The sequence below is a fragment of the Falco rusticolus genome, chromosome 3, assembly GCF_015220075.1.
Source record: "Falco rusticolus isolate bFalRus1 chromosome 3, bFalRus1.pri, whole genome shotgun sequence".
Classification (NCBI taxonomy): domain Eukaryota; kingdom Metazoa; phylum Chordata; class Aves; order Falconiformes; family Falconidae; genus Falco; species Falco rusticolus.
The window spans coordinates 116,903,473-116,927,885 of record NC_051189.1 but is presented as its reverse complement, the minus strand read 5'-3'; the positions used below and the strand labels follow the sequence as shown (position 1 = coordinate 116,927,885).

The window sequence follows — 24,413 nt, the reverse complement described above, 5'->3', positions numbered from 1 at the left end:
AGCTAAGCAAGGCTTGAAAAAACACGGGGTATTTTTAAATAGTAGGGATACGTCTGCGTAAGTGTTGGGGCTTTTTGTCACCTGTCCTGTAAAAGATGCTGCTGTGGCTATTCAGTAGTGCAGGGAACAGTGCAGCCCTTACAGCCGTTCAGTGTGATGCAGTTCTGGATCATCAAAAGAATTCAGCCCTGGATCTGAGCATCCTGGATCTGAGCATCCTGGACCGGACCGTGTCACCGTGTCCGTCACACTGACACAAGCTGGGTGTTCGGCTCTTGGCAAAGCTGGTCCTACCTTCAGCGGTCTGAAGCCTGTCAGCTTTTTCCAAAATTCTGGCCTTGGCTGCAGATGATGGAGATTAGAAAACCAAACTGTGAGCTGCTCTGTAAATCCAGCTAGCTGTAGTGAAAACTTGGAGGCCTTTTAGGCAAGAGCTTTGGCTCTTCTTACCGATCAGGTTGTGCTGGGTAGGCGAGGGTGAGATTCCGAGCAAAGAAGTTGAGTGTTTGGTGTAGAAGAATCTCTCACCTTCATGAAAGGAGTGTGTTCGTACTGTGTTCCGTTCGATCCCTCCCTCTCCTTACCCTGCTGGTATCCTTCCTTCAGGGCTGTTCTCCAGGAGCTCGTTAGAAGTGAGCTGCGGTGCACGGTGGGGTCCCTCTCCCTGCAGGTGCCCTTGAGCCACAGCAGCGTGGCAGAGCCCCCCTGCTGGCACGTGGGGGGCTTTCTGGGCTGCGAGGGTGCAGGGAACCTCCACATCCAGGTAAGGGTTAGGGTGAGAGGAGATGATAGATGGAGGACGTAGTTACAACAAGCTGGCACGTGGCCACCTTGCGTGTCAGGAAAGCCCTGTAGTCCGGGGGGTTGGCTGGTTGCCGGTGCGATGGAAGGAGACGAGCAAAGAAAACGTCCTTTTCCCTGATGTTTTCTGGAAGATGTTGGAATGTGTTTGGATGCTGGGTCGTGCTGGTGGGAGCGTGCGTACTCGTACCTACACATCTTTTCTCTTGCAACAACGTTCTGTCTCGGTGATTGACTTCCCCGGCTGTCACTGTGTGAAACCGCTGTGCCTTGCAGCAAGCTTCTCCCAGCTCTTTTCAGCATTCCTGCAACGTTTCTTCTCGTTCTTCAGCAAAGAGCAGCGGAACAGTGTGATACTGAGGCAGAGCGGTAGCCACTAAAATGGAATCAATTTAGTCCTGGGAAAACAGAACAGGATTTTTTCAAAAATAGGAGTAACCGAAGCCCGTTTGGGGTAATGGCATCAGCAGCGCACATGCAGTGCGGAGCCGTCCCCCTCTGCTGTGTCCTTGCCCTTCGGCTCCCTGTTCCTGGGGACCACCGCGTGCATCCGTGATCACCCGGTAAATTTGGTGCTTGCTAAACCCGGCAGCTGTAACAATACTGCTGTGAGAAGGGGATGTATTTACACGACCTAACGTTCCCCGTTGTACCTGATTTTCCTTGTTCTGGTTTGACGTTTCCCACGCCTTTACCAACGCCGGGCTCGTGGCGCTGCCCCAGGACTGGGAAATCTTTGGGTTCCTATAAACCAGACTGGAGCAGGGCTGGTACCCCCAGCCCCCCAGGCTGTTCCTTGCCCCCCAGTCCCCCGGGCTGTTCCCCCGAGCCGGTGGCGGAGCAGGAAAGCTCGGCATCATAAAACCCACTCTCCAAGTTATTCACTCCCAGATCTTTATGAACATCTCACACGTGGCCAGCACACGAGTCCCCTAATTGAAACAAGTTGGTTGTTATAATAGTTATTTTTATGTGACTGCAGACACTGATTTACTTTATGGACTCACGAGCTGTACAATTTGAGTTTAAAAGCAGCTTAATTTTAAAGGTATTTAAGCACTTAAAGAGAGACTATTATTTTTAATCTAAGGACTTCAAAGTGATTTCTTTTCCCTATAATTTGTTTGGCTGTTTCTTTCACAGAGAATGGGGAAAAAAAACCCCAACCCTGCATTTGCAGAGACATTTTGTGCCACTGTAAATTTCAGACCACAGCAGAGGTTTAATCAGAGTCACAAATCCTTTAAAATGAGTTTATAATTTGCCGTTATGGCTCCAGGTACACAGCCCTTAACCAGCTCTGCTGCTGGAGAGACCTCGTGCCTTGGGATGGGAGTTGTTATCCTAAAAATCCTGGAGCTGGGGGCTGTCCTGCTGGATCTGGGAACTGGATAGTGCCGGTGTTCCTCTGGCGGCGTGCCGATTTCGGGCGAGTGATAGCGTTGCTGTTGCTTGGATCAGGTTTTGTAAAACCGAGGGTATAAATCTGCTGTCAGCTGATAACCAGGGAACGCTTAAGGCGTTTTGCATTCGTTGCATCTCCCCAAGTTTTCAGGAAAAACCAGGCGATATCTATTTTCAATTGACTGTACTGTTGGTAAGAATAATAAACGTTGGGAAACCGTTGGGTTTCCTGCCTCGGTGGAGTTTTGCGGGGGGAAGAGCGGAGCTAAACGTTCTCTGCCAAGCTCCATGTAGTATTTATCTGGATGTAAGGAGGGAATTGTCAAAGTCGAGACTGCTCTTGGTCATCGCTGAGCGGTGGGTCACGCAAACAGTTCTGCCCGGGACGCGGGGGGTCGGCACAATGAAATGAGCTGCTGTGAGGGGATGAAGATGAGGAGGGAGGAGGGCAGCTGAGATGCCAGTGTGTGCCCTGCTTCTTCCCAGTCCAGTGATCCCTGTGGGAACGGCTTTGTGTTGGTTCCCAGCCTCTCTGACCTTCATTTCTTGGAAGGGAACTACTTGCTTGTGACCAGTAAACCTTCAAAAAGAAATTGAATAGACATAAGGATAAATGGAATATTCAGAGTTATAATTTGATGCTGACAAAAACCTGTTGGGATGGATATTAAATCTCATGCTCCAGAGCTTTAATCAATCTCTAGGTTGGTCTCATCCTGATCTCCAGAAATTAATGGGGAATGGGGAGCAAGGAGGAGATTATTCCTCTGATCCTTATTTACAGATTTCCTGGGCTTGCTTTTGAAGCAGCTGATGCTGTGCTTTGGCAGAGATGGGATGCGGAGCAGGGCAGCCCTGGGGTCTCGCCAGGCTGGCGGTCTCTGTGGTGCTAATCGGTGGCTTAAATGAGATAACCTGGTCGTGCCGCTGGCCGCTCCTGGGGCGTGCGAGGAGGTAGGGACGTAGCTGTGACTAACGAGGGGCAGATTACAGCTCTTGTGCTTGCCCGGAGGAGCCTGTTCCTCTGCAAATAGCCCTGTTGAGTTCAGCGGGGTTATGAGTAGCGTAAAGCCCGAATCAGCATGAGCTGGGGCTGGGGGGGCTGCCCTTCGATGCTCGGAAGATCTTCGGATGAAAGAAGCCATATAAATGCAAAGAGGCTTTTTTATTGCTAGGCATCGCTTTAGCTTGTTAACTTCGTGCGACGATAATGTGACAGGGGTTCTGATAGAAGATCCTGCCTTGCTTTGCAGCCTGAAAGCTGTCGCTGCCATTTTTTGTTTTTCAAAGATGGAATTATTTTCCAGAGAGTAAGTGCTTCTAATTGCATTTGAATTCCAGCATGAAAAATCACCTAGCTAGAGGCTTTTGCAAAACCCTGAAGTACTTACTGTTTTGTGTCGGTAGGTGTGAAGGATACTTTAAGTAACCCTTTACTCCTTTCTTGTTCGTTTACAAATGCAGCAAGGTCACAGCCTTCTCACCGGAATGTTTCAAATTGTTGAAATTGAATTTGGAAGAAGGGACAAACGGGTTTCCCTGTATTTGTCTCTTCTTTCTGTGGGTGGATCTGTTGTGGTTTTTATTTTTGGCGGTACAATATGGAGTGTAGGATCCTCTTCGCTTCCAGGGTCCATTCGAGCTAGCGGGAGCTGGGCTGAGCACCCTGACCCTGCGTGCCTGGCACGCGGCTGCACACGCACATCCCACCGGGTGCCTGGGAGGGGGGGGGGGGGGCAGCAGGTCCTGGGGGTGGGTCACGAGCAGGGAAGGGACAGCAGGAGCACAGGGCAGGGCTGGGTGCTGGAGTGCTGCTGGCCGTGCCATGGTGTGTACTGGGAGGGGGGTACGGCCCTTACGGGGGACACACACCTGAAGCGAGCCGCCTGTGGCTGGGGAAACACAGGGCTGTCCGTACCGGGGACCAGCAGCCAGTCCCACCGCAGGGGGAACAGGAGGTCCCTGCAGTCACACCGCTGACAGACTTCATCTCCTAGAAAAGCCTCTCTGACCTTGATACTTGGCTTAAGCCCTGTTTTCCTAGGTGCGAATTCCTTCCAGAACATACTTGTTTTTGTTGTTTTCAAATCCTCGCGACTACAGCTTTTGCTGCTTTTGCTATCTATGGAAAGGTCAACGCTTTTAAAATAAAATACTCCTCTAAGCTGGCAGGCTCGGTCCTTTCTGCTGCTGATCCGTCCCTTCAGCGAGCCTGTGTCACCTCTGTTCCTGCGATACAAAGGCACAGGAGCTGAAGATCTTAAACGCTTTTCCCTCTTCTGGGCCGTGTACCGTACCCTTGTTTTGTTTCTTCCAACTATTATCATTTTTAACATCAATGGGTCTGTGGTTTACAGGGTGCTTTTCCTTCTCAGTTGGGCTGCTTTTACTGGGAAGCAGGGAATCGATACTGGGATTCTCAGGGAGAGGAGAGGGGCTTTGGCTCTGGGATGAAGGGGTGCCCTGTGGACACGGTGGGCTGAAGACGTCCCTTTTTCCTCCCCCGCAGGTGTGTTCTTCACCTTTCATACCTTTCACTTGGAGAATGGCCACGACTACCTCCTCATCACGGAAAACACCAGCTTTGCTCAGCCCCTGAAGCAGCTGACAGGCTCCCGGCTCCCTGCCCCACTTAGTGCAGGGCTCTTCGGAAACTTCTCCGCTCAAATCCGCTTCATCTCAGACTTCTCCATGTCCTATGAGGGTTTCAACATCACCTTCTCAGGTAAGGACAGGCGGTGGGTAAAGGTTGCATTCTTTCCCTTTCTTTCCAACTTTTCTACAAATCTTGGGAATAACTTTCTGTTGATGCCGTGGAGTGTGATCGGGTCACTGATGGTCACTCCTTTTGTTACCCCAGTAAATTATTCTGGCATTAAACCACAGCATGTCCCAAGAAATATTCTCCTGCAGTCCCCATATCACCAGATCTAGCCATTTTGTCTGCCTTGAGCCCCAGTAGATTACTGGATTGAATCCCCTGGAATTAAATCCCATTACAGACATGTTTGTTGCTTTCTCCCTCCTCACCCGATCAACATCTCTGCTCTGTTTATGGACCAAGGCTCCACATTTTTGGGGGTATGCTGTCCCTCTTTCTTCCAGATACCTACATTCCTCTTTTTATTAGAGGAAAATCACTGCGGTAGGTACAGCGTTTCCAGCATGGGAAGCTGGGACAGATGGGGTCTTTTGGAAGGCAACGCTGAGCAATCTGGACTTCTTGGATAAGGAGCAAGGCAGAGCTGGTCACTCCCGTTGTCCGTCTGGTCTCTCTTTTTTCCTTTAGTTTGTTGCTCCACGTGGACGGTCACCAAGTGACCCAGCCTCTGCAGCTGGCTTCAGATGTAACACGTGCCTCGTGTGGCTTAGCCCAGGTTTCCCTGATCCCACTGGCATCGCTGGGGAGCTGGAAACAGTAATTCCTCTTGCTGGGCAAGCTCTAATGGACCCTCTGTAACAGCAGATGGAGGCAGACCTCCTGGCACACATAGCAGGGCATCCAGGGATGCAGGATTTTGCTGAGGTCAGCAGCCCTTCTCACGCCTGCTGGGCTGTGCGAGACAGCTTCTGCCCCCAGAACGCCCAGTAAACCAGTTCAGCCCTGCACTTACTAAGCCAAGCCACTCCTGCTGCTGCCTTCGACAGCGATGATACAGAATGTTCCTTTCTTCAAATGAAAGTCTGGATTTTCAGAAGTTGTCAATGAAAAGCGGCGTATGCGTGATGCTCTGGGAGAGCGAGCCCAAGGGGGGCAGGTCTGCCTGTGCAGAGGGGGTCGTCACACCCGCAGATGACGGCTGCACGTGGGGGAGCTCTGGTGGAAGTGCACGAGGTGTTTAACTCTGTCCTTTAACCCAAAGTCCTGCAGATGGCTGCTGAGGTGCTTGCCGGCGCACACATTTCAGAAAATGTAATCTTTACTGCCTGAGCGCCCCGACAAGCCGCTCCGTAAAACAATCAGTTTTACAACCAGAAGCTTATTGTGTTGGTGCTGTTCTTTTCTGTATCTCAGCGTACCTTTTAGTCTGAGGGCAGCAGCTGCAAATTTGGTTTGCTGGCGTGGAAGAGAAATGACCGTTATCGTTGCGGAGCTTGATGCTGATATGGTCTGTCTTTGACAGAGCTATTGCCGTAGACGCAGATAAAAACCTGCCGCGCTGAGAACGGGTTTCCAGTGCCTTTGTTCTGGCCTCTGAAGTTGAGGATTCACATCTGAAACCAGTCTGAAAGTTTCCAATTAACTTTTGTTTTGATGAGGGGAAAAATAGCTTTATGCCATTAAAAAGACTGCTTCTGAGTGTAACTGTTATTTTCAATGTAGCTGGAGACTTCTTTCCTATCTTGGAAGATGAAAATGGGAGTCAGTTGTGGGTTTAGCTTCTTCTAGATGATCTGTGTTGTGGGTTTAGCTTCTTCTAGATGATCTGTGTTAGATACTTCGTACTTTGTGGGTCAGTTATTTTTCAAAAGGAACCCTCAAAAGAGGTTTCCTTCAAACCGTGTCGTGGTCGAAGACGTGCATTTGGCTACTAGCCAGAATGCTACATGACCTTTCATTTAGCAACGGCTTAAGTGTTCTCTTGCGTTCCCCAAGCAAGATGCGGCGTTCATTCATTTTCAGGATTAGTAATGTAGAGGCAGCAGAAATCCCATCCGGATCAATTCATCTTCATTTGACTAAACCAGAGGGAGAATGACAAATTTCCGTTGTGTTTTGTCACTACTGATGTCATTTTCATGTTTGCCTGACAACGGTGACAGCGAACGAGACCTGTTGTGCTTTGAGTTGTTGTAAATCAGGATCCTGGTGACGCCCTGGGGGGTTGTGTACTGGGCGTGAAGCCCGAGTTGGTCTTCGTAGCTCAGATGGGATGTACATCTTGCATGGATGCTTGCTTTGCAGAGCTTCACCACGGCTGGGTCAAAATGTAGAGCTCCCTCCTCATCCTCATGCTCAGGGGCTGGGGTGCCTACCCTCACCGCGGAGAACGGGCCATGAGGTGTCACCCCGCCATCCCGTAAATGTCCGTTTGTCCCCTGTAGAATACGATTTGGAGCCCTGTGACGAGCCAGAGGTCCCAGCCTACAGCATCAGAAAGGGGCTGCAGTTCGGCGTGGGGGATGTCCTCACTTTTTCCTGCTTCCCGGGCTACCGGCTGGAGGGCGCATCCCGCATCACCTGCCTCGGGGGGAGACGGCGTGTGTGGAGTTCGCCTCTGCCAAGGTGTGTTGGTAGGTGGTCATGTGCTTTCATTTTGCTTGGCTGGTTACCCTCTGCTGGATGGTGTCGGTGGGCAGGGATGGGCGGCATCCCCCAGGACGGCATCTTTCAGCTCACGGGGTGGTTGGGGCAGGGGTGGGGGGAGAGGGAGCTGGAATGAGCTTTTCAGCCCTGCTGCTGTGTGTGGGGAGGGGAGGGGTGGGCAGAAGAGCTGCAGTCCTCTCCCAAGATGGAGCACACCAAGTGCAGCACAGATGGGGTCACACACACCGGCAGAAGCCCCCCTGCAGCCCACCCACGGCGCTCGCTCCAGCCCCAGTGGCTGTACAAGCGAACGCATCGCGAGCCATGGGAGAGCTGTCGTCCCTTTGGGGGGGGTAAGGCCATCCTCCCTTCGGATCCGTGCTGTAGCGTGCAATGGTCCAGGCATGTGAAAGCTGCTTCTGGGTGGGTGATCTTAAGCAGCACAAATTCCACACTAGTATGGATGTGTCCGGGACACACACCCCCAGCTTTTAGCTTTCTCGTGTCCTCCAGAGGTTTCTCGCACCTTACACCTTTCGCTTCCTCTCCTCCTAGCTATGGCAAGTCCTTTTTGCAATGCCTCCGGCCATTACTTATACCAATAAATAAAGCTAAGGCCAGAGGAGGGGAAGAGTTCGTCTGTAGCACCGAGCTGGTTTCTGGCTGTCGTCCCTGATGCAGCAGGGCCACGGACACCCTGGTGTGGCCAGGGAGGGCTGCCCAGCACCCCCCCTTGCCCAGCACCCCCCCTTGCCCAGCACCCCCCCTTGCCCAGCACCCCCCCTTGCCCAGCACCCCCCCTTGCCCAGCACCCCCCCTGCCCAGCACCCTCCAAGCCTTACGGTCAGCCTAAAACCTCACAAGTGGCAACGTGCTACGGGAAGGAAGCAGAAAGGAAGAAGGATGCTTCAGGCCTTTGCAGAAAGATGTAATGTGTTTTTTTGTGGTACAGTTCAGCAATTAGGAAACTGTTCAGTGCTGCGCTGCTGCCTGGCTCACCCAGAGCCACGAGGGATCCGTTCCAATTCGGCAGACCAGGTCTCTTACCTGTTTTCACTCTGGCAAAGCCTGCCAGGTAGATTTTCCTGCTCTGTGTTCGTGACCTTTGAGGGCCATTGCAGAGAGCATCCCAGCAAGAGCCAGTTTATTTTCTTGACTGCTGAGTCGTGCCATGCTGCATGCATTTCCCAGCACTGCTCAATGCTTAGGTCACAGGCTGCATCATCCTGCTGTGACAAGCCGCCTCTTCAGGGCATGAATAATAATCAGGTTGCAGAGAAAGCTAATCAGGGGAATAGAAATCAGAAAGAATCATAACCAGGCTTTAAACTTGATCCTCAGACATCATCACTAAGTGGGCGCACTGGCTTCCATTTCCCAGCTCTGTGCTGCAGCTGGCTTTGAATGGGCAGGTTGGTTTGATCATGATGGGCCAAATTCACCGTCTGGTGGTTTGCACAGAGCTCTGGTGGCAGGGTGACAGCTTCGTCTGCGCTGTCCCTGCTGCACGCTCAGCTCTGTGTGCTCGCCCTGGCTACCCACGGATACTGGAGACCTGGCTGTTTAGATCACAGGAGATTCAATTTCGTTTGTCAGACAACCCAGGCACTTTGTTTTCAGTTCGTCTTCTAGAGGTGGGTCTGGAGAGACACGAGAGCGGTTTGTTCCGCTGGCCAACCCCTCTCTCCAGGGTAGGAATGCTCCCCATGGACTGCTGCTTCAGCCCAGAGCCCATCTGGTGATCATCCAGCATCATCCCTGGGTGATCTGTGCTAAAGCAAACGTCTTGCTTTTCCTACGCTACAAGAGAGGAGAAGAAAGTCACCTCCAAAGGACCTGCTTTCGGGTTATCTGCTGGTAGAGGGTCACCTCCCAAAGGACCTCCTCTTGGGGTATCTGCTGGGAGGAGGTCACCCCCAAAAGACCTCCTCTCGGGGTATCTGCTGGGAGAAGGTCACCCCCAAAAGACCTCCTCTTGGTGTATCTGCTGGGAGAAGGTCACCCCCAAAAGACCTCCTCTTGGTGTATCTGCTGGGAGAAGGTCACCCCCAAAAGACCTCCTCTTGGTGTATCTGCTGGGAGGAGGTCACCTCCAAAGGACCTCCTCTCGGGGTATCTGCTGCTGCTTCCTTACTTAACCCTCGTGCTCTGTTGCGGGCTCAGCAGCGGTGGCAGTCAGTGCAGAAAGTTGCATGTGCACCGTGACGGTTCCCCTTGGCTCCAGCAGCTTTGTGTGCTGCGCAGGACTGGTGGAGGCGCGCAGAGCTGGCTGCTCGGGAGGGCTGTTGTCAGGGCAAGTCGGAGTGACGCTGCCCAGCTGTGCGTGCAAAGCACCGCAACTCCAAGGAACAGGGAGCCAGTGTTCTACAGCTGAAATTCTTTCAGGGTAAATAGGCTGAGAAGTACTGACTCGGGGTTTGCTCCTCTGGGAGCTAATCAGGGAGAAACCCAAAGTCCTGAGCCCGTGGTGGTTGCTAGGCAGATGTACACGTGTTGCGTAGGCGTGTAGCAAACCGGCCGCGGTGGTGCCGGCTGACATCGGGCACTCGGCAAGGCAGCAGGCTTCCTCCTCCTCCTCCTCCTCCTGGGACATCCTTTGGATGCCATTTTGCAGGGGAGCCCTCAAGCTGTGCGTGGGCCTTGTGGACTTTTGCTTCTTCCCCGTGATGCCAGCAGGCGAGAGCTCCGTTTGCCGTCGTGCCGTCAGCTCGGCGCTGTCACGGCAGCCCTGCTTCTTGCACCCAGATGTGCTTGGCTGTCTGCTCACCACTTTGCGTAGAGAAGACGTGCCTGTAGCCGTCCTCTTCCACTAAGCAGAAGTGAGTCTTCTGCTCACTGTGGCATGTTCATACGAGAGAGAGATTGTGTCCTTAAAAGCTTGCAATTAAAATGCATAAACCACAGAGGCGAGGGATGGGTGTTGCTGTTTTCTGGAAGCATTAAACTGTGATCTCCTGACATCCAAGGCAGGTTGAACCTCTGAAGCTGCCATCCTTTTCCTTCTCTAAAGAGGATCGTTCTGCCAAGTTTTGAGCCACGCAAATTTTCTAACTTCGAATTTGGCTCAAAATCAAATGTTGTTCGCACTACGCAGACTAGAAAAGGAAGCAGAGCTGGTGAAGGAGAAGTCTTACGAGAAGAGCGTAGTGGAACAGGGACAGACTGCAGGTTGGAGTGAATAGCAAGAGGGAAATGACTCTTCCTTCCTCTCCTTATTTCCTCCCTTCCTTTATTTCCTTCTTTCTGAAATCCTCGCCCTTTATGACCTGTTGTAGGAAGTCTCAGGGCAGGGGGAAGCAATTACAGTGACATTAACTACCCTGCCCCTGCGAGAGGGGTACAGGGGCTCCCATGTCATCTCCGCTGTCCCCAGCCCCTTGTCCTTCCCACGAGAAGGGTCGGGGTTTCGTCTATGCCACAGCAAAACCTGAGCCCACTGGGCTTTGTTGAGTGACATTTTGGGAGGAAACGAAGATATGTGAATTGGAGCTTATTTCCGAAATGGACAGGCAAAAGGCTCCCTGGTTTTCTGTCGTTTGCTGATGGGAACGGATGTCATTGTTAGCTGCAAAGCTGGGAAGAAAGCTCCCCTTGCAGGGAGCAAGGGACAGGGGGTACTTTTATATCATCAAATGATGAACTGGAGAGCTGAGGGCAGCATTAACAGCAAATAAGGTCAACCGTTGCCCTTTTAGCTTTTAGAAAATGGTTTTGTGAAACACGTTGAAATTCAGAGTTATCTTTGTCATTTGGAATTATTTGGAAGTTTCACTGAGCGTATCTTTCTGCACTAAGAGCTCTGGCACTTGCCAGGCATGGGTACCAGCGGTTGGTGCTGAGCTGTGCTGACTGTTCAATGAACACCCTGATTTTTATGTACCATGTATAAGATGAGCTTTGTAGAAATCTGGAAAAGATTTCAATATACTAATTTTTTTTTTTTTTTTTTTTTTTTGCTTCTGGTCCATGAATCGGGAAGGAACATAAACACAGACACTGTTTCGAGCCAGTGGTGGCTTTCCAGGGATTTGGGGATGTTTTTCTGAATCGGGTCCCGAGATAGCATTTGAGCATTTGAGCTTTCTGTGACTCAGTTTCCCTGTCTGTATAAGGGGAGGCTGTTATTCTCCTGTAAGGCACCCAAGGTTTACTGATGATAGAAACGCGATTAAGTACTGTTTTGTTTACTGGCTGCACTCGGAAAGAGAGTCCATGGATGCATTAGCAGATGGGTAGGGGAAGGAGTGAGCATCCGTGGCTGTTTGGAGGCATCACCTGCATGTGTTGTATGGCCAGGCTATGCATGTGGTTATTAAAATGTGGTTTTGTGTCTTTATATAGCTGAATGTGGTTCTTCTGTAACTGGAACCCAAGGTGTTCTGCTGTCCCCCAACTATCCAATAAACTATAACAACAACCATGAGTGCATCTACTCCATCCAGACCCAGCCAGGAAAGGGGATCCAGCTGAAAGCCAGGACTTTTGAACTGGAGGCAGGAGATGTCCTGAAGGTAATTCTTCTGTCTCTAGCGATGAAGTGCTACCATGCTGCTCGTGAGAGCAAGACCTGCAAGGAAAGCGATGTTCTAAGCTTTTAATGGAGTTAGCTGAGACCTGACCTCTGGAAAATGCCACCAAGCCCAGACAGTGCCGTGGTAGTCCCTGGAAGAGACCCCTGCTAGGACCACGAGTGGCCAGGAGTGGCTGCTTTGTTACGTGCAACCACTTGCCATGGCGGTTTTGAGGACGGCAGCACCATTCCCACAGACCAGACTGAACTTCAGGCAGGGCAGCTGGGCTAAAATATTGTCTGTGTGTATCCCTCTAAGGTCGGAGCGAGGCACCAGATGCGATCCATCTGTGCCTTCTAGCCCAGGGACACCGTCTGATCGGCGTGTGTCACTGCTGGCCTTGGTTTGCTGTGCCTAAAGCACAGTGTGTCACTGTAGGGGTTCAGCACCTCTGAACTTCAGCGGCTCGTAGCAGTCCTTGGCAGCAGCACGAAGGCGATAGCGAATGTCCCCACGCTTCAGCCTGGCTGCGGATTTGAGGCTTCAGTCTGCAGGTGGATGCATAAACAAATCCTGTATCCGTTAAAAATGTGGATATGTTTGCTGTACTGCTGCGTCTTCTGCTGTGAGGTCTTCCCTGAGATGCAGAGATCTGTTGGCATGCCAGGGGTTCTCCCTTTGTAGCTAAACTTCAGTTCTTACCTGCCCAGTTGTACAGGGGGAACTGTTAACACATGAGGAAGCGTGAGGTGGTTAGCATTATTTTTGTGTTTTTAAGAATCAAGGCTGCTTTGTCCCCCAAACGGTTTTATTTAAATGCAGAACTCCAAGCTCAAGCTCTTCAGCTTTCCCATACTCAGTCTTATTTTAATCTGCATTTACCAGTTTCAGGATTCTATATAGGAGGAGACAAATCCAGGCTGAGTTTCTGTTAACCACGAAGAAATGGTTTTGTAGGAGGCATTAATATTACAAGATGTGTGCTGCTGTGCTAAGCCATCTTCCCAGAGAACGCCTCTGTCCTTATTTAAGTGCCATACTTCTGCGCTGCGAGATAGGTGTAATCCACATATTTTCAGCTCACAAATGACTGGAAAGAGAGAGATTTTCAGCTAATGCAAAGAATATACTCGTGAAAAAAAATTTTGTTCTCTCAACAGATTTGTCATCAACTTCTCATCTGCTCACGACAGAAGTTACTATCAGTCTCTGCTAGTGAGAAGTTGCTTTTTACCCTCATAGAGAATCATGCTATCTAAAAGAAAGAAAAAGAGAAAAAGCACCACTATTTGTGTTTTTCTTAAATAATAGCAGGGTCAAGGCACATCTATGAGTCACTGTAGGGAGAAAATGTTTTTCCTGGTAGCGGTGCTGCACCCTTGGAAGAGAATTTAGTTCAGAAAACGCGGCTGTGAGTGCAGCCTAAGCTCGGGTGTTTGGAGGAGGATACGCATCCCCCAGGTCACAAATCCTGCTCCTCAGATGAGCGGCATCATGAAGTCTCAGCAGGTCAGACTCTTAGTTGGGATTAATTTCACTGGTTTCAAAGGAACTGTCCCTATTTGCACTTACGGATGATTTGGTCCCTGAAGTAGCAAATAAAATACGATGATTCCCAGTGTGTGTTTCTTGTTTCCCCCAGGTCTATGATGGCAGCAATAGCTCTGCTCGCCTGCTGGGCTCCTTTAGCCGCTCTGAAATGCTCGGCACCAGCATAAACAGCACTTCCAGCAGCATGTGGCTCGAGTTTATCACCAATAGTGAAAACACAAGTAAAGGCTTTGAGCTGCAGTTTTCCAGTAAGTCTTAGGCAAGGTGGGAATCGAGGTGTAGCGGTGTCTTGTTGTGTTACAGTTGCACGACCGGCGGCAACAATCCTTTCCATAAAGATCTTGTCATCTAAAATGGGATTGGGAGTGCGGGAGAGGATTGTGTCTGCAAACCCTTTCTGTTGTGAATGAGGCAACGGTGATACAGAAACTTTGGATCAAAGCCGAGTTACCAGATTTCTGGGATCTTGTTCAAATAGTAATTAAAAAAATACAGATTTTCAGTACAGTGTTTTTCTCTCCAGCAAAAGAAGAAAATATTAATGTGATCTTCTGACTGCTGATGTTAATATCTTCTGACTGCTAAATACCTGATGCAAACAGATGCCGTTTCCCCCGCTCCAGGTTTTGAACTCATTAAATGTGAGGACCCTGGCATCCCACAGTTCGGCTACAAGGTGCACGACGAGGGACACTTTGCTGGCAGCTCCGTGTCCTTCAGCTGTGACCCGGGCTACACGCTGCGAGGCAGCAGGGTGCTGGTCTGCCTGACAGGGGAGCGGCGAGCTTGGGATCAACCCCTGCCAACCTGCGTAGGTGAGACACCTCTGGCTTTTCAGACGTCCTCTCACAAGTGCTCTGCATCTGGGCATCACGCTCAGCACCCTCTCTTCCTCCTTTGCTAACACATACGATGTTAGTTCTGGCCCTGACTGCACCCATCTACAGTACTGAGGACCCTGCTGAGGGTGCTGCGTAAGGCGTCTTCAGATCGAGAGCACTGGTCTCTGCCCAGCTTTTACAAGAGGTCTTAACCTGAAACACTGTGCTCTGAGCACACGTTTGACAAAGGTTTCTTGCAAGGGGACTTGCTGCTCTTCCAGTCCTTGTCCTTTCACTTGAATGTGTGGAACAGCGGCGCTTTCTGATACTGGCAGACATCAGCGTGTGTCCAGGCATCTGGCAGTTCAAAGTCTTGTTCGTGTGAGAGCTACATGACATCTGATCCCAGATTCCGAGACATTTTAATTCCCTCCGTCTTTTCTTAGCCAAGTCCCGCGCTCCCTTTTACCTGTAGCTCTCCTCTTGCTTGGAAAATTCTGCTACTAACTTTTGTGTGTCTAAACAAAGCGCTCTTGGTCTGTTCCTTCACAACTTCATGATTATTTAGCATGTCCAGGACGTGGTGAAGCTCCTGCAGACTTCATCCTCTGAGAGGTCTCAACAGCCAGCAGGCTGCTGTCATGGTTATAAGTGATGTGCTCAGACGTTGGCACTCTGTTTTCTCCCGTGAGCTAGGACCATTCTTTATGTGGTAACTCTCTGCTGAATTTTAGCCTTAATTATTGAGGTAAAAAGACCAATTTCTGTGATTTATGCGTCTTAACCTTTACCCTCTTTGCTATACATACGTTATATATGAATGGTTGTGTCTGAGCACGTGGAAACTTAGAGAATTGTAATGGATACGGTATGAAAATATATGCAAAATTCTCACGTTCCTTTGAAGTTCATTTAGCAGGTACATACATATGCTGGCTTCTTCATTTTGTCACACGGATGAGTCATTTTGCAGATACAAGCAGAAGAATCGAGCTCTTTCACCCCACGTGTGTGCACCGGGGAAAGCAGGATGCTGGCAGGCTCTGCCCTCACTCACTACGAGTTAAAAAGGTGGAGGGAAGCTTTGACAGCATGTCAGATGTCAGGAACGAGCACAGAAGTGCAGAGTTATGCTGATAACTCAGTCTTTTAGCTGAATTAAATCACTCTCTTCATCTTTGTTTTGTAGGTTCTAAGTATCTCTTTGAAACGGCGAGAAATACTCCCTGTTGTATTCGTAGGATGAGATTTGCATTGTTGCCAAGCAAGAATCGTAGTATGTCATGAATCTTCTCACTAAGCCGTATGTTTCTTTCAGCCGAGTGTGGGGGTACTATCAAAGGAGAGTCATCGGGACGGATCCTGTCTCCCGGCTACCCAACGCCCTACGATCACAATCTGAATTGTATTTGGACCATAGAGGCAGAAGCCGGTTGCACCATCGGGTGAGTTGGGCCAGGTTCTCGTAGCTGGGTTTTTCTTTCCATGTACAGCTTATTTTTCCAGAAGCCCATCCCTAATTCCGTCAGGCGGGTAGCGGGGATACCCTGTCACTTCGCGAGTCCCCAGCAAAGGAGCAGGTGCTGGTTTGTCCCCTTGCTGGGTCAGGAGCGGTGTCACGTCTCCTTTCCCTGAAGCTTTTTAGCCCCGTATGGCCTCTGCCTGTAACAGCTCTGGTGCCCTGGGGGGTGACACCAAGTGACAGTGCCGTTGCCGCCTGTGGTACGACTGTATTAAAATAACATCCGAGAGGTTTTACCTGCGTCTGCAGTGTAAGTGATTTTCACCCCTTTCCTTACCGGGATGCATTCAGAAACAAACCTTTTCCACCAGATTAACATGGAATTTCCCAACAATGTTTAACACGTGTCCAAGCGGCATAATCCCGAAGTAAGGAAGGAATACGTATAAAGCTGCTTGGATGGTTGCAGCCCAGGAAAGGATAATGGAAGTGATGGGTTTGGTTTGTCTCCCATTGGCGTTGCCAGAGAAAATTAACGCTGAAGGGGGATGCGCTTTGCCACGTTACGTGTGCGAGGGTCCTTCAGAGGTGAGTTGGCAGCTGGAAAACTGAGACCACAGCACTTAGCCTTCGCCTTCTAATTGCATTGTTTTGTTTTTGTTTTACTAATAAATAGAACATATACAACGTGATTATCCTCCCAAAGGAAAGACTCAGGATGGTTTCTCAACATCTGGTCTGTGCAGAGACCCAAGACTGTGTTCTCCTTCTGCTCCTCTGACTTCTCTCAGTGTCCTGTTGACACTTTCCTGTTAGAAAATGGCAGTTTGAAATTTAATTTGTTTAGAAGTGAATTTGGCAGTTAGGTAAGCACGGTATTGCGAACATTTGGCTCATAAAGTTAGTGCAGCCACCAGCAGAATCCAGGCAGTTCCCTGCTCTCTGGTCCTTCATCCGTGATCCCTGCTGCTTACCCACTGTTCCCACGCTGAAGTTTGCCCAAGCCCTGCCAAACCGTTGCGGCACGCTGCCCTGTGTGTACCTACACGCTTCAGTCCAGTACAGCCAGCTCTGACAGAAACCTGAAGTGTATTGGCAAACAGAGTTTTTGCTGAGTGATGGGACTTGAGGGGGAGAAATGTAGATTATAAGGTCTGTTCAACAACAGTCCTCTTCTCCCACGACCTCCTGTCGTGATTTCTAGTGCTTGGTAGCTGTGTGTCGGCCCCGTTTCTGGGCTGACCTGAGGTCTGCGGCTGTTCCAGCTCTGTGCTCCTTCGTTCTTGGTGCCCTTTTATCTCCACCGGAGCTTCCTTGCTGCATCAGCACTCAGCATCTCTTCAGCGGAGACTGTTACATTGAGCTCTGTGGTGCGTTTAGTTGATGGATTTGTGCTGGCGATGGATTTGGTCCAGTATTTTCATTTTTACTTAATGCAGAAATTTCCTCCATTACCTCTGCTCTTCGGTGTGGTTCAATAATGGATGGTTTCTGGTATGAACAGAGGAGAAGGAGCATAGCCGATGCAGCTTAATTCCTGTACAGGCAACTTCCAGTTGTCTCATCTTTTTTTTATTCTCCTGTAAAAGATTCTGAGGAATCTGAAGATTTTTGTAGGACAAAGCAGAGAGGAGAGGTCCCCTCTTCTCTCCCCACCTCCAGAAGCATCCGAGCCCGCCTCAGCAGGTCAGCTTGGCTCTCACACGCCGTCCCTGCCGCCTTCCCCGGGAGCGCTCGGGCGGGCAGAGCTGGGGGGTTGCATTTGCAGGAGCTGCCAGAGGCTCGGAAGGGGCCAAGGCTGACATGGAGTGATGCCAGGCAGCACCATGGGCAATACACCTTGCGACCCACCCCCCCACCCCCCCACCCCCACGTCATCAGAGATGAGAGCTCCCTTCTTCTGTTCCTTTCTTCAGCAGCTCAGACAGAACAGATGATCTCTGGGTAGTTGAGAGAGCACATTTTCAGCAACTTCATTTTTATGGTAATCCATTGGAAAAAATAATCCTCTTCACGCATGATACAATTGTATAATGCTCTCATTTATAACTTACATTAAAATTAATCACCAGAGCTTTTTTTTTGAATAAAGCTGTATCTGCACGGAACGAGGGGAAGGAGAGAAAGAAAGAAAAATTAGTCTGCACATTATTTCCATGGAAGTTGAAGGGTTGGACTTCAAGAGAGGATTCATTTTGTGCGTGTGCAAACACGCGCGTGCCTAAAATTACATCTAAAATGACTTGGCTTATCTGAGGCTCGGGAGAGAAGGAAGCAGAAGTGGGAGGGTATGAAATGAATGAAACTTGCCTTCAAGTGCTGCTCGCAGAGCTGAGAGGAGGGGATATATGCAGTTAGAAGTGGCAGTGGTGTTTTATTGTAGAGCGGTGGTCTCGGTGTCATAAAAGAATTTCTTGATATTGCTAATCCTTGTTCAATGGGTGCTGTATTGACAGGTGCCATTTTTCCGTCTCATCTAGAAATAGGAAGGAGAGTATTGGGATGTTCCCGTTCGCTTCTGTGGAGGTTTTTAGGGACGTAACGCTTCATAGCTGTGAAATTTGGGAAGCAGCAGGCAGCCCTGCAGCACCATTAGCCTCAGCCCTGCGGCGCTGGTGCAGGTGCTGCGGGCGTTCAGTGCCGCGGCCAGCTCCAGATGGGAGCCCAGCCTCCTGCGCAGCGGAGCCAAGGTGGGGCAGCCAGAGCTTGGGTGGGAATCGCCAGCAGCAAGAGCCCCAGGTTGCTCGGTGAGGTTGTGGGGATGCTTGCCGAAGAGCTGGGGCTGAATGGCTCGTCAACCGTGATGCAGATTGTCAGTGCAGGGCTGGTCTCTCCTGCTCTCTGCTCCTGGCTAAGCTGAGACAACTTTCCCTCTATCACATAAAAATATATCTCTCCAGAATTCCTAATTTTCTTTTTTCTGCGTTTTCATGCATGCAATTGCAGAAAATTGCAGAGTGCAAGAATTAAACCCTCTTCCCCTCCATTGTCTGCTAAACCAATGTCTCTGTCTTGTCTTAAATGAAGCCCTACTGAGAACAGAACTAAGCTGATAGAAAAAACGTATTGTTTGGTCACAGATATGCCGAAGGAAGAGATTGATTTGCCCCAGAGCATGCCACTTAATAAAATCAACTGTCCCGATAGACTCCTGAACCAACTGGCACTGGACAGCCTGTGCCCTGCCCCTGTGTTGTCGTGGTTATTTCCTCGTGGTGAAGCCTTGTCTGCATGCTGTTTCTTTAAAATAAAAATAAAAAAATGAAAGGTGTGACCTCTGTAGGCAGCCTTGGTCCCCTTGGCAGCTTGGAGCCAGCGGCGAGCTCTCCCAGGCGGTGGCAGCCCCAGAGTGTCCCCCCACCCCAGGTCAGTCCCCAGCAGCATCTCCCCGTTTCTGAGGTCTCCAGCAATGGGTTTTCTCTGGCAGTTTTGGCTAACTAGAACCAATTAACCTGAGAACAAACGTCATCAGGCCAGCACACCTGTGGAGAACACCTCTGCTAGGATCCATTCTTCTTTTCCTCAAGCCTGGCTTTTTTTCTCTTTGCTCAAGGTCTCTGCTGGGTAGATTTATGATACAGCTCTTTTGGTTTCTGTTGGATTCTGTGGACACCATTTTGTTGCTGAGTACATTGTGGTGGGATTATTTTTTTAATTTTTTTTGCCTTTTTTCCCCCCTTTTTATGGTTCTGCCTGATTTATTTATGTTTTCCCCGGATAAATAGGAAAGCAGCCAAGGGAATGCTTCCTCCTTTTCCTTCGCCGGCTGTCAGGATTTTAAGCACAGCACCTGATTGTTTTATTTTTTGCAGATTTTTCTCGGTGCCGTTTATAGATTTCTGTCCCCGTTTCAAACCGGCGTGCCTGGAGTGACCCAGTGGTAGCCTGGTTTCGTTGTGTCAGATTGTATTTCCCCCAGTGATAATGTGGCAATGAAAAACGGAGGCAATTAAATACCTTCTCTTTGGTCGGCATCATAAGTGCAGGAGTGAAGGGGACCGAGCCCTGATGTATCGCAGCCTTTAGCTGATAACTCCCTTGGGTGGGACAATAATCACGGCAGTATCTTAGGCTTAGATGGTACTTCTGATCTTGAAAGATCCCAAAACTCCGTGCAAAGCCTGGACCCATCTGCTGGGCACCCTCCCACAGCAGAGGTTGGTGTGGTGGGGAGGAGTGCAGTGATAGCCCCCCCAGCCCAGGGTGGGAAGAGAGGAGCATCCCGCCAGGGTTGATGCTGTCCTGTCCCAGAGTGCCACCACTTCTCCTGGACACAGAGGGGACTTCTGCTCGTGTCCCATCCCTTGAGGTCCATCATCGCTGGTACTGGAGTGAACTCCCTTGCCACGATGATCCCTGCCAGCATCTTGGGCTTTCCCTGGGGAATTTTCTGTAGAAGTTCCAAACGGGCACAGCCCTGGTGTAGTTTAAAAGCAGAAGACGAGCTCCAAGGACCACTGCTGCAGGCGGTTCAGGACAAAGGAGCGTTTGCTGCATACGCTGCGGGCCTTGCAGCCCTCTCTCCAGGGCAGACAAAATGACAAAATACACAGAGTAAGGAAATGAAATCTGCATTCAGAGCATTGTCATAGATACCTCGTTGAGAGCACAGGGTAATTTCATTGCCAGTTTCTTAATCTCTGTTTTCTCTCTGTTCCCTTCCTGGTGTGGGTTTTGGAGAGCTGGCTCATGCTGCCTCACTTTTTCTTTATTTCTTGCTGAAGTTATTCTGTTAACTGATCTAGATACGGTTTTGCAATATCCAGAGTGGTGTAAAACATATCAAAATCCTCAGAGGTGCTGCAGTCCAGCATTCAGAATTCACACCCCGCTGTTTGCACACCCTGTTCTGCCCCTTTTTATTAACCTCTGGGGCAATTAACACCCTGGTAAGGGTTTCTTTTCCAGCATGATGCTGTTTTAATTAAGAGTGGTGTTGGTTGTTTCCTTTCCATTTTTTTCCCCCCAGTACACAAGATTAGCTTGGTGCCAGAAGCAAATTCTTTGATCTGAGTGCTGGTAACAAAAATCAATGCGTTTTTATCAGTAGATGCTGGCTCCTGACCATAAGCTGTTCCTTGCAGGGCACCAAGGAAGGGAAAAGGACAGCCAAGGTTGTTGCTGTGTGCAGCGTAGGGACAGTGCATGAATTAGATGAATATATGTAAGTTGCCTGAAGGGACCCCAGCACATTTTCTAATTCTGTTTCGAGTAAGTTTCTCAATACTTCTGTGTTTTTCTGTTGATAACAGATCGATAGTGAAACTCTGGACAACCCCCCGGTCCTCCCCGTCACAGCCCCTGCACCTCACTGCTGCAGGTTTCCTATGTGTCCTTGACTCAGCCTTTTGTCTGTGTGACGGCTACTCATTGCAATGTCCGAGCATCTTCGGTGTAAAACCAACTGTGATATTCTTGCTAGGGACATTTCTGCTGCCCACAGTGGACTTCTGGACCTTTAACTTGTTCCTCAAAATTTTAGGAGAGATTAGTAGTTTTGTTTGGTCAGGAGAGAACACCAGAAAGGACCCAACTTTTTGCAAAACATTAGTGTCTGTGACTCAGTTGGTTTTTTATTTATGGCTGTGTTTTATTAGGGAGGCAGGCAACTAAGGTGTCTGGGGGTTTAGAGACCGAGTTTTCTAGAGGGCTAGAGTACTTGGCCCAAGCTGAGCTGCAGATAACGGGAGAGAACACATTCCTTGTGGGCCACGCTGCCTTGTGTTGGTGCCAGTCACGTTCCTGATGCTTTCAGAAAAAATAAAAAGGCAGAGCCTTTGTGGTCTGACTTCCAGTTCCTTTTGCCCCACAGGCTCCACTTCATGGTTTTCCACACTGAGGAGTTCCACGATGTGCTGAGGATCTGGGACGGTCCGGTGGAGAACGGCATCCTCCTGAAGGAGATGAGCGGATCCAGCTTACCCAGCGATGTCCACAGTACTTTCAACTCTGTCATCTTGCAGTTCAACACCGATTTCTTCACAAGCAAGCAGGGCTTTGCTGTGCAGTTTTCAGGTAGGCTTTACCTTGTGTCCTCAGCGTTGTCCAAACCCAAGCTTTGCTGAAAAGTGATTCCAGGTCTGTCTACAAGTACTGATGGCGAGCAGATGGTATTGTGTTGAACGTGGTAGCAGGAGCTGTGCGGTCTACCAGCTTCCAGCTAAAACACGAAGTGTCTTCCACCTTTGGGTGCAGTCTCTGCAAATAGAGAAAAACTCTTGTATTTTATCCTTGCAATGCAGGTGAATTCTGTGCTCCCCTCCACTACGGTCACCTTCACAGTGGTGAACTTGGCAGCAAGATGCAGAGCAGTACGTTGTGGAATACATGAGGAATTACAGATATTTTCCACCACGTTCCCACAGGTCCCATAGAGGCACCGTTATGCAGGCAACTTCCTTCAGGCATTCCGAGAGCAGTTGGTCAGTGGTCTCTGAAAACCCAGTCTATTTAAAATCCCTAAAATTGGATCCCCTGGGATGAAGATCACAAAAAGCTCTGTTGGCTGTAGGGGATGTCATTGTACGCAGCAGCACTACGTGTAATGCAACTGCAGTCTGTCATTGACAAAGTCCTGGCCGTTGTTACCTAAGACTCAGGCTTGCAAACGCATTAATTTCAATCGTGTTAGGGTAATGTATGTCAGCATTCACATGGAGGTTTCCAGGATGCAGGTCTTCACTGACATGTCCAGTAACCGACCAACAGATGCCTGTTTTGGAGACGGTAGTAAAGAGGGAGGCTGCTGGGTGAATGGTGGTAGGACCTTCGTGGGGCTCAGACACGTCTCAGCATCAGAGCTCATTGTGTCTCTCCCAAGCTTTTGCCCAGAGGTTTCTGTTGAGGCTGCCTTGCGTAGTTGAGAGTAGGCCAGCTCTTCGGGAAGAGTTTGTGGTGGGTACAAGAGCTTTTGGGATGACCACAGGAGAGCTTTGTGTCACCCAGCAGAGCTCTGCCGTCCTCCTCCTTTGCCAGGCTTGTCTCTCAGCCTGTCAGGAAGGACCAGACTGGGCTGGCAACTTGCTTATCTTCAGTTGCGCAGAGAGAGAGGGATTTCCTCTGGCTCTGCTAGGAGCAGCTTTCTCCAAACTGCCTAGGTGTAACAGACTCTCATCAACTTAGTAGGAAATAAGCTCTGCTCCCCTGCCTGACACGGAGCTGGGCTGTATTGAATGCTCCTGCTCAAAGCCGTTGTTCACGAGGTGTGACTAAGTAGTCAGACCTAAGCTCAGAAGTACACAGTTTTGGATCTTGTGAACGTGAATGATCTATATAAGCTTGCAAAACCTCTATGGCTCTAGGACTTCCCTTGGCGTTCAGTAGTGGCGGTGTTGACAGCCCTTGCGCTCAGCTGTGCTGTCTGCCCCCAGCTGGGAAGGAGCTGAGGGGGTCATCTCGTGCCTCAAAGGGACGTGGCAGCGAGACACGTGCGTTTCTAAAAGGTCAGGCTTGATGCTTCACAGGGCTAAAGGCAAAATTGCTCTGCCAGTCAAGGGAAGTGAAAAGTGCTAGTGGATTAGTTTATTTTGCAGCATGTGTCTGACACAGGAATCTATAAAAATGCCGTGTAAGATCAGTGGATGTCTGGACTTATTAAGTAAACATGCATGTGCACAATTATACATCAAACTTGCACTCTGTGTAGTGCACTTGAACTTGCCATTCCCCAGAGCCTTTACCAGCTGGAGTGGCAGATGCTCAGTGCAAAGTAAAAACCAGTTTTTGAGTGTGTGGCAACTTGAAGGGATACTGAAGGAGGAAGAGAGATGGAGAATGCAGTCCTCGCTTGGGTGTCCGTTGAAGGACAGAGTCTAAGTACAGCCAGTGCTGTAAGCCTGTATTAAACATAAATCTGTATATTAAATGTATGTATTCAATATTCTTCAGTTTCCACTGCTACTTCCTGCAATGACCCAGGAATTCCCCAGAATGGGAGCCGGAGCGGTGACAGCAAAGAGGCTGGTGACTCCATCATCTTCCAGTGTAATCCAGGATACGCTCTGCAAGGGGAAGCCAAAATCACCTGCGTGCAGATTGAGAACAGATTCTTCTGGCAACCAGACCCTCCCTCCTGCACAGGTATGAAGGTGGGAGGATGAACATCCATCCTCCCATTGCACTGGCTTCCCTGCCCCGTGTCACTGCAAGGCTTCTGTATCCAAAGGGGACGAGTCCCACCTGGGTTGAAGAGATATATGACAACGTCTCAGGTAGCTTCCTCATAGAACTACTTTTTGAGGTTTATCCCCAGAGCATCTGGGACAATGAGAATCTAGTTCATGCTGGAAGCTCTCAGGACATACTGTAATGTAAGTGATGATATTTAACCTGACAAGTCAAAATTAAAGGCTTCTTTAAAACTCAGGTTGGTAGAGAGGATTGGGGTCATGGGTGAATAATTTCTGCATGAGGAGACAGCAAATTCTGTCATGAGAAAGAGCTATCTGACATTTTCTTTGAGATCGTAAAGTAATAAAAGAAGCTCATAAAAATGATTCTTTTTAATATGTCCAGAACACATAAAAATAGTCATGCTAAGCACATTGCTAAGAGCAATAAACATCAAATTGGCTGGCCAATTAAATGCTAGCCGCAAATTACTTACCTGTAACCTT

The 24,413-nt window shown here is 49.6% G+C and overlaps 1 protein-coding gene across 1 annotated transcript in view; it reads left to right on the top strand.

The window, feature by feature from the left end:
- CSMD2 (CUB and Sushi multiple domains 2) overlaps positions 1–24,413 on the top strand; it is a 305,276-nt gene that overhangs the window by 191,386 nt on the left and 89,477 nt on the right. Inside the window, exons 20-27 of the mRNA XM_037381617.1 lie at positions 4,715–4,930; positions 7,252–7,440; positions 11,795–11,964; positions 13,607–13,763; positions 14,139–14,330; positions 15,655–15,781; positions 21,611–21,813; positions 23,686–23,877. Of these exons, the coding sequence (XP_037237514.1) occupies positions 4,715–4,930; positions 7,252–7,440; positions 11,795–11,964; positions 13,607–13,763; positions 14,139–14,330; positions 15,655–15,781; positions 21,611–21,813; positions 23,686–23,877 (1,446 nt within the window). The remainder of the gene's footprint in view (positions 1–4,714; positions 4,931–7,251; positions 7,441–11,794; positions 11,965–13,606; positions 13,764–14,138; positions 14,331–15,654; positions 15,782–21,610; positions 21,814–23,685; positions 23,878–24,413) is intronic.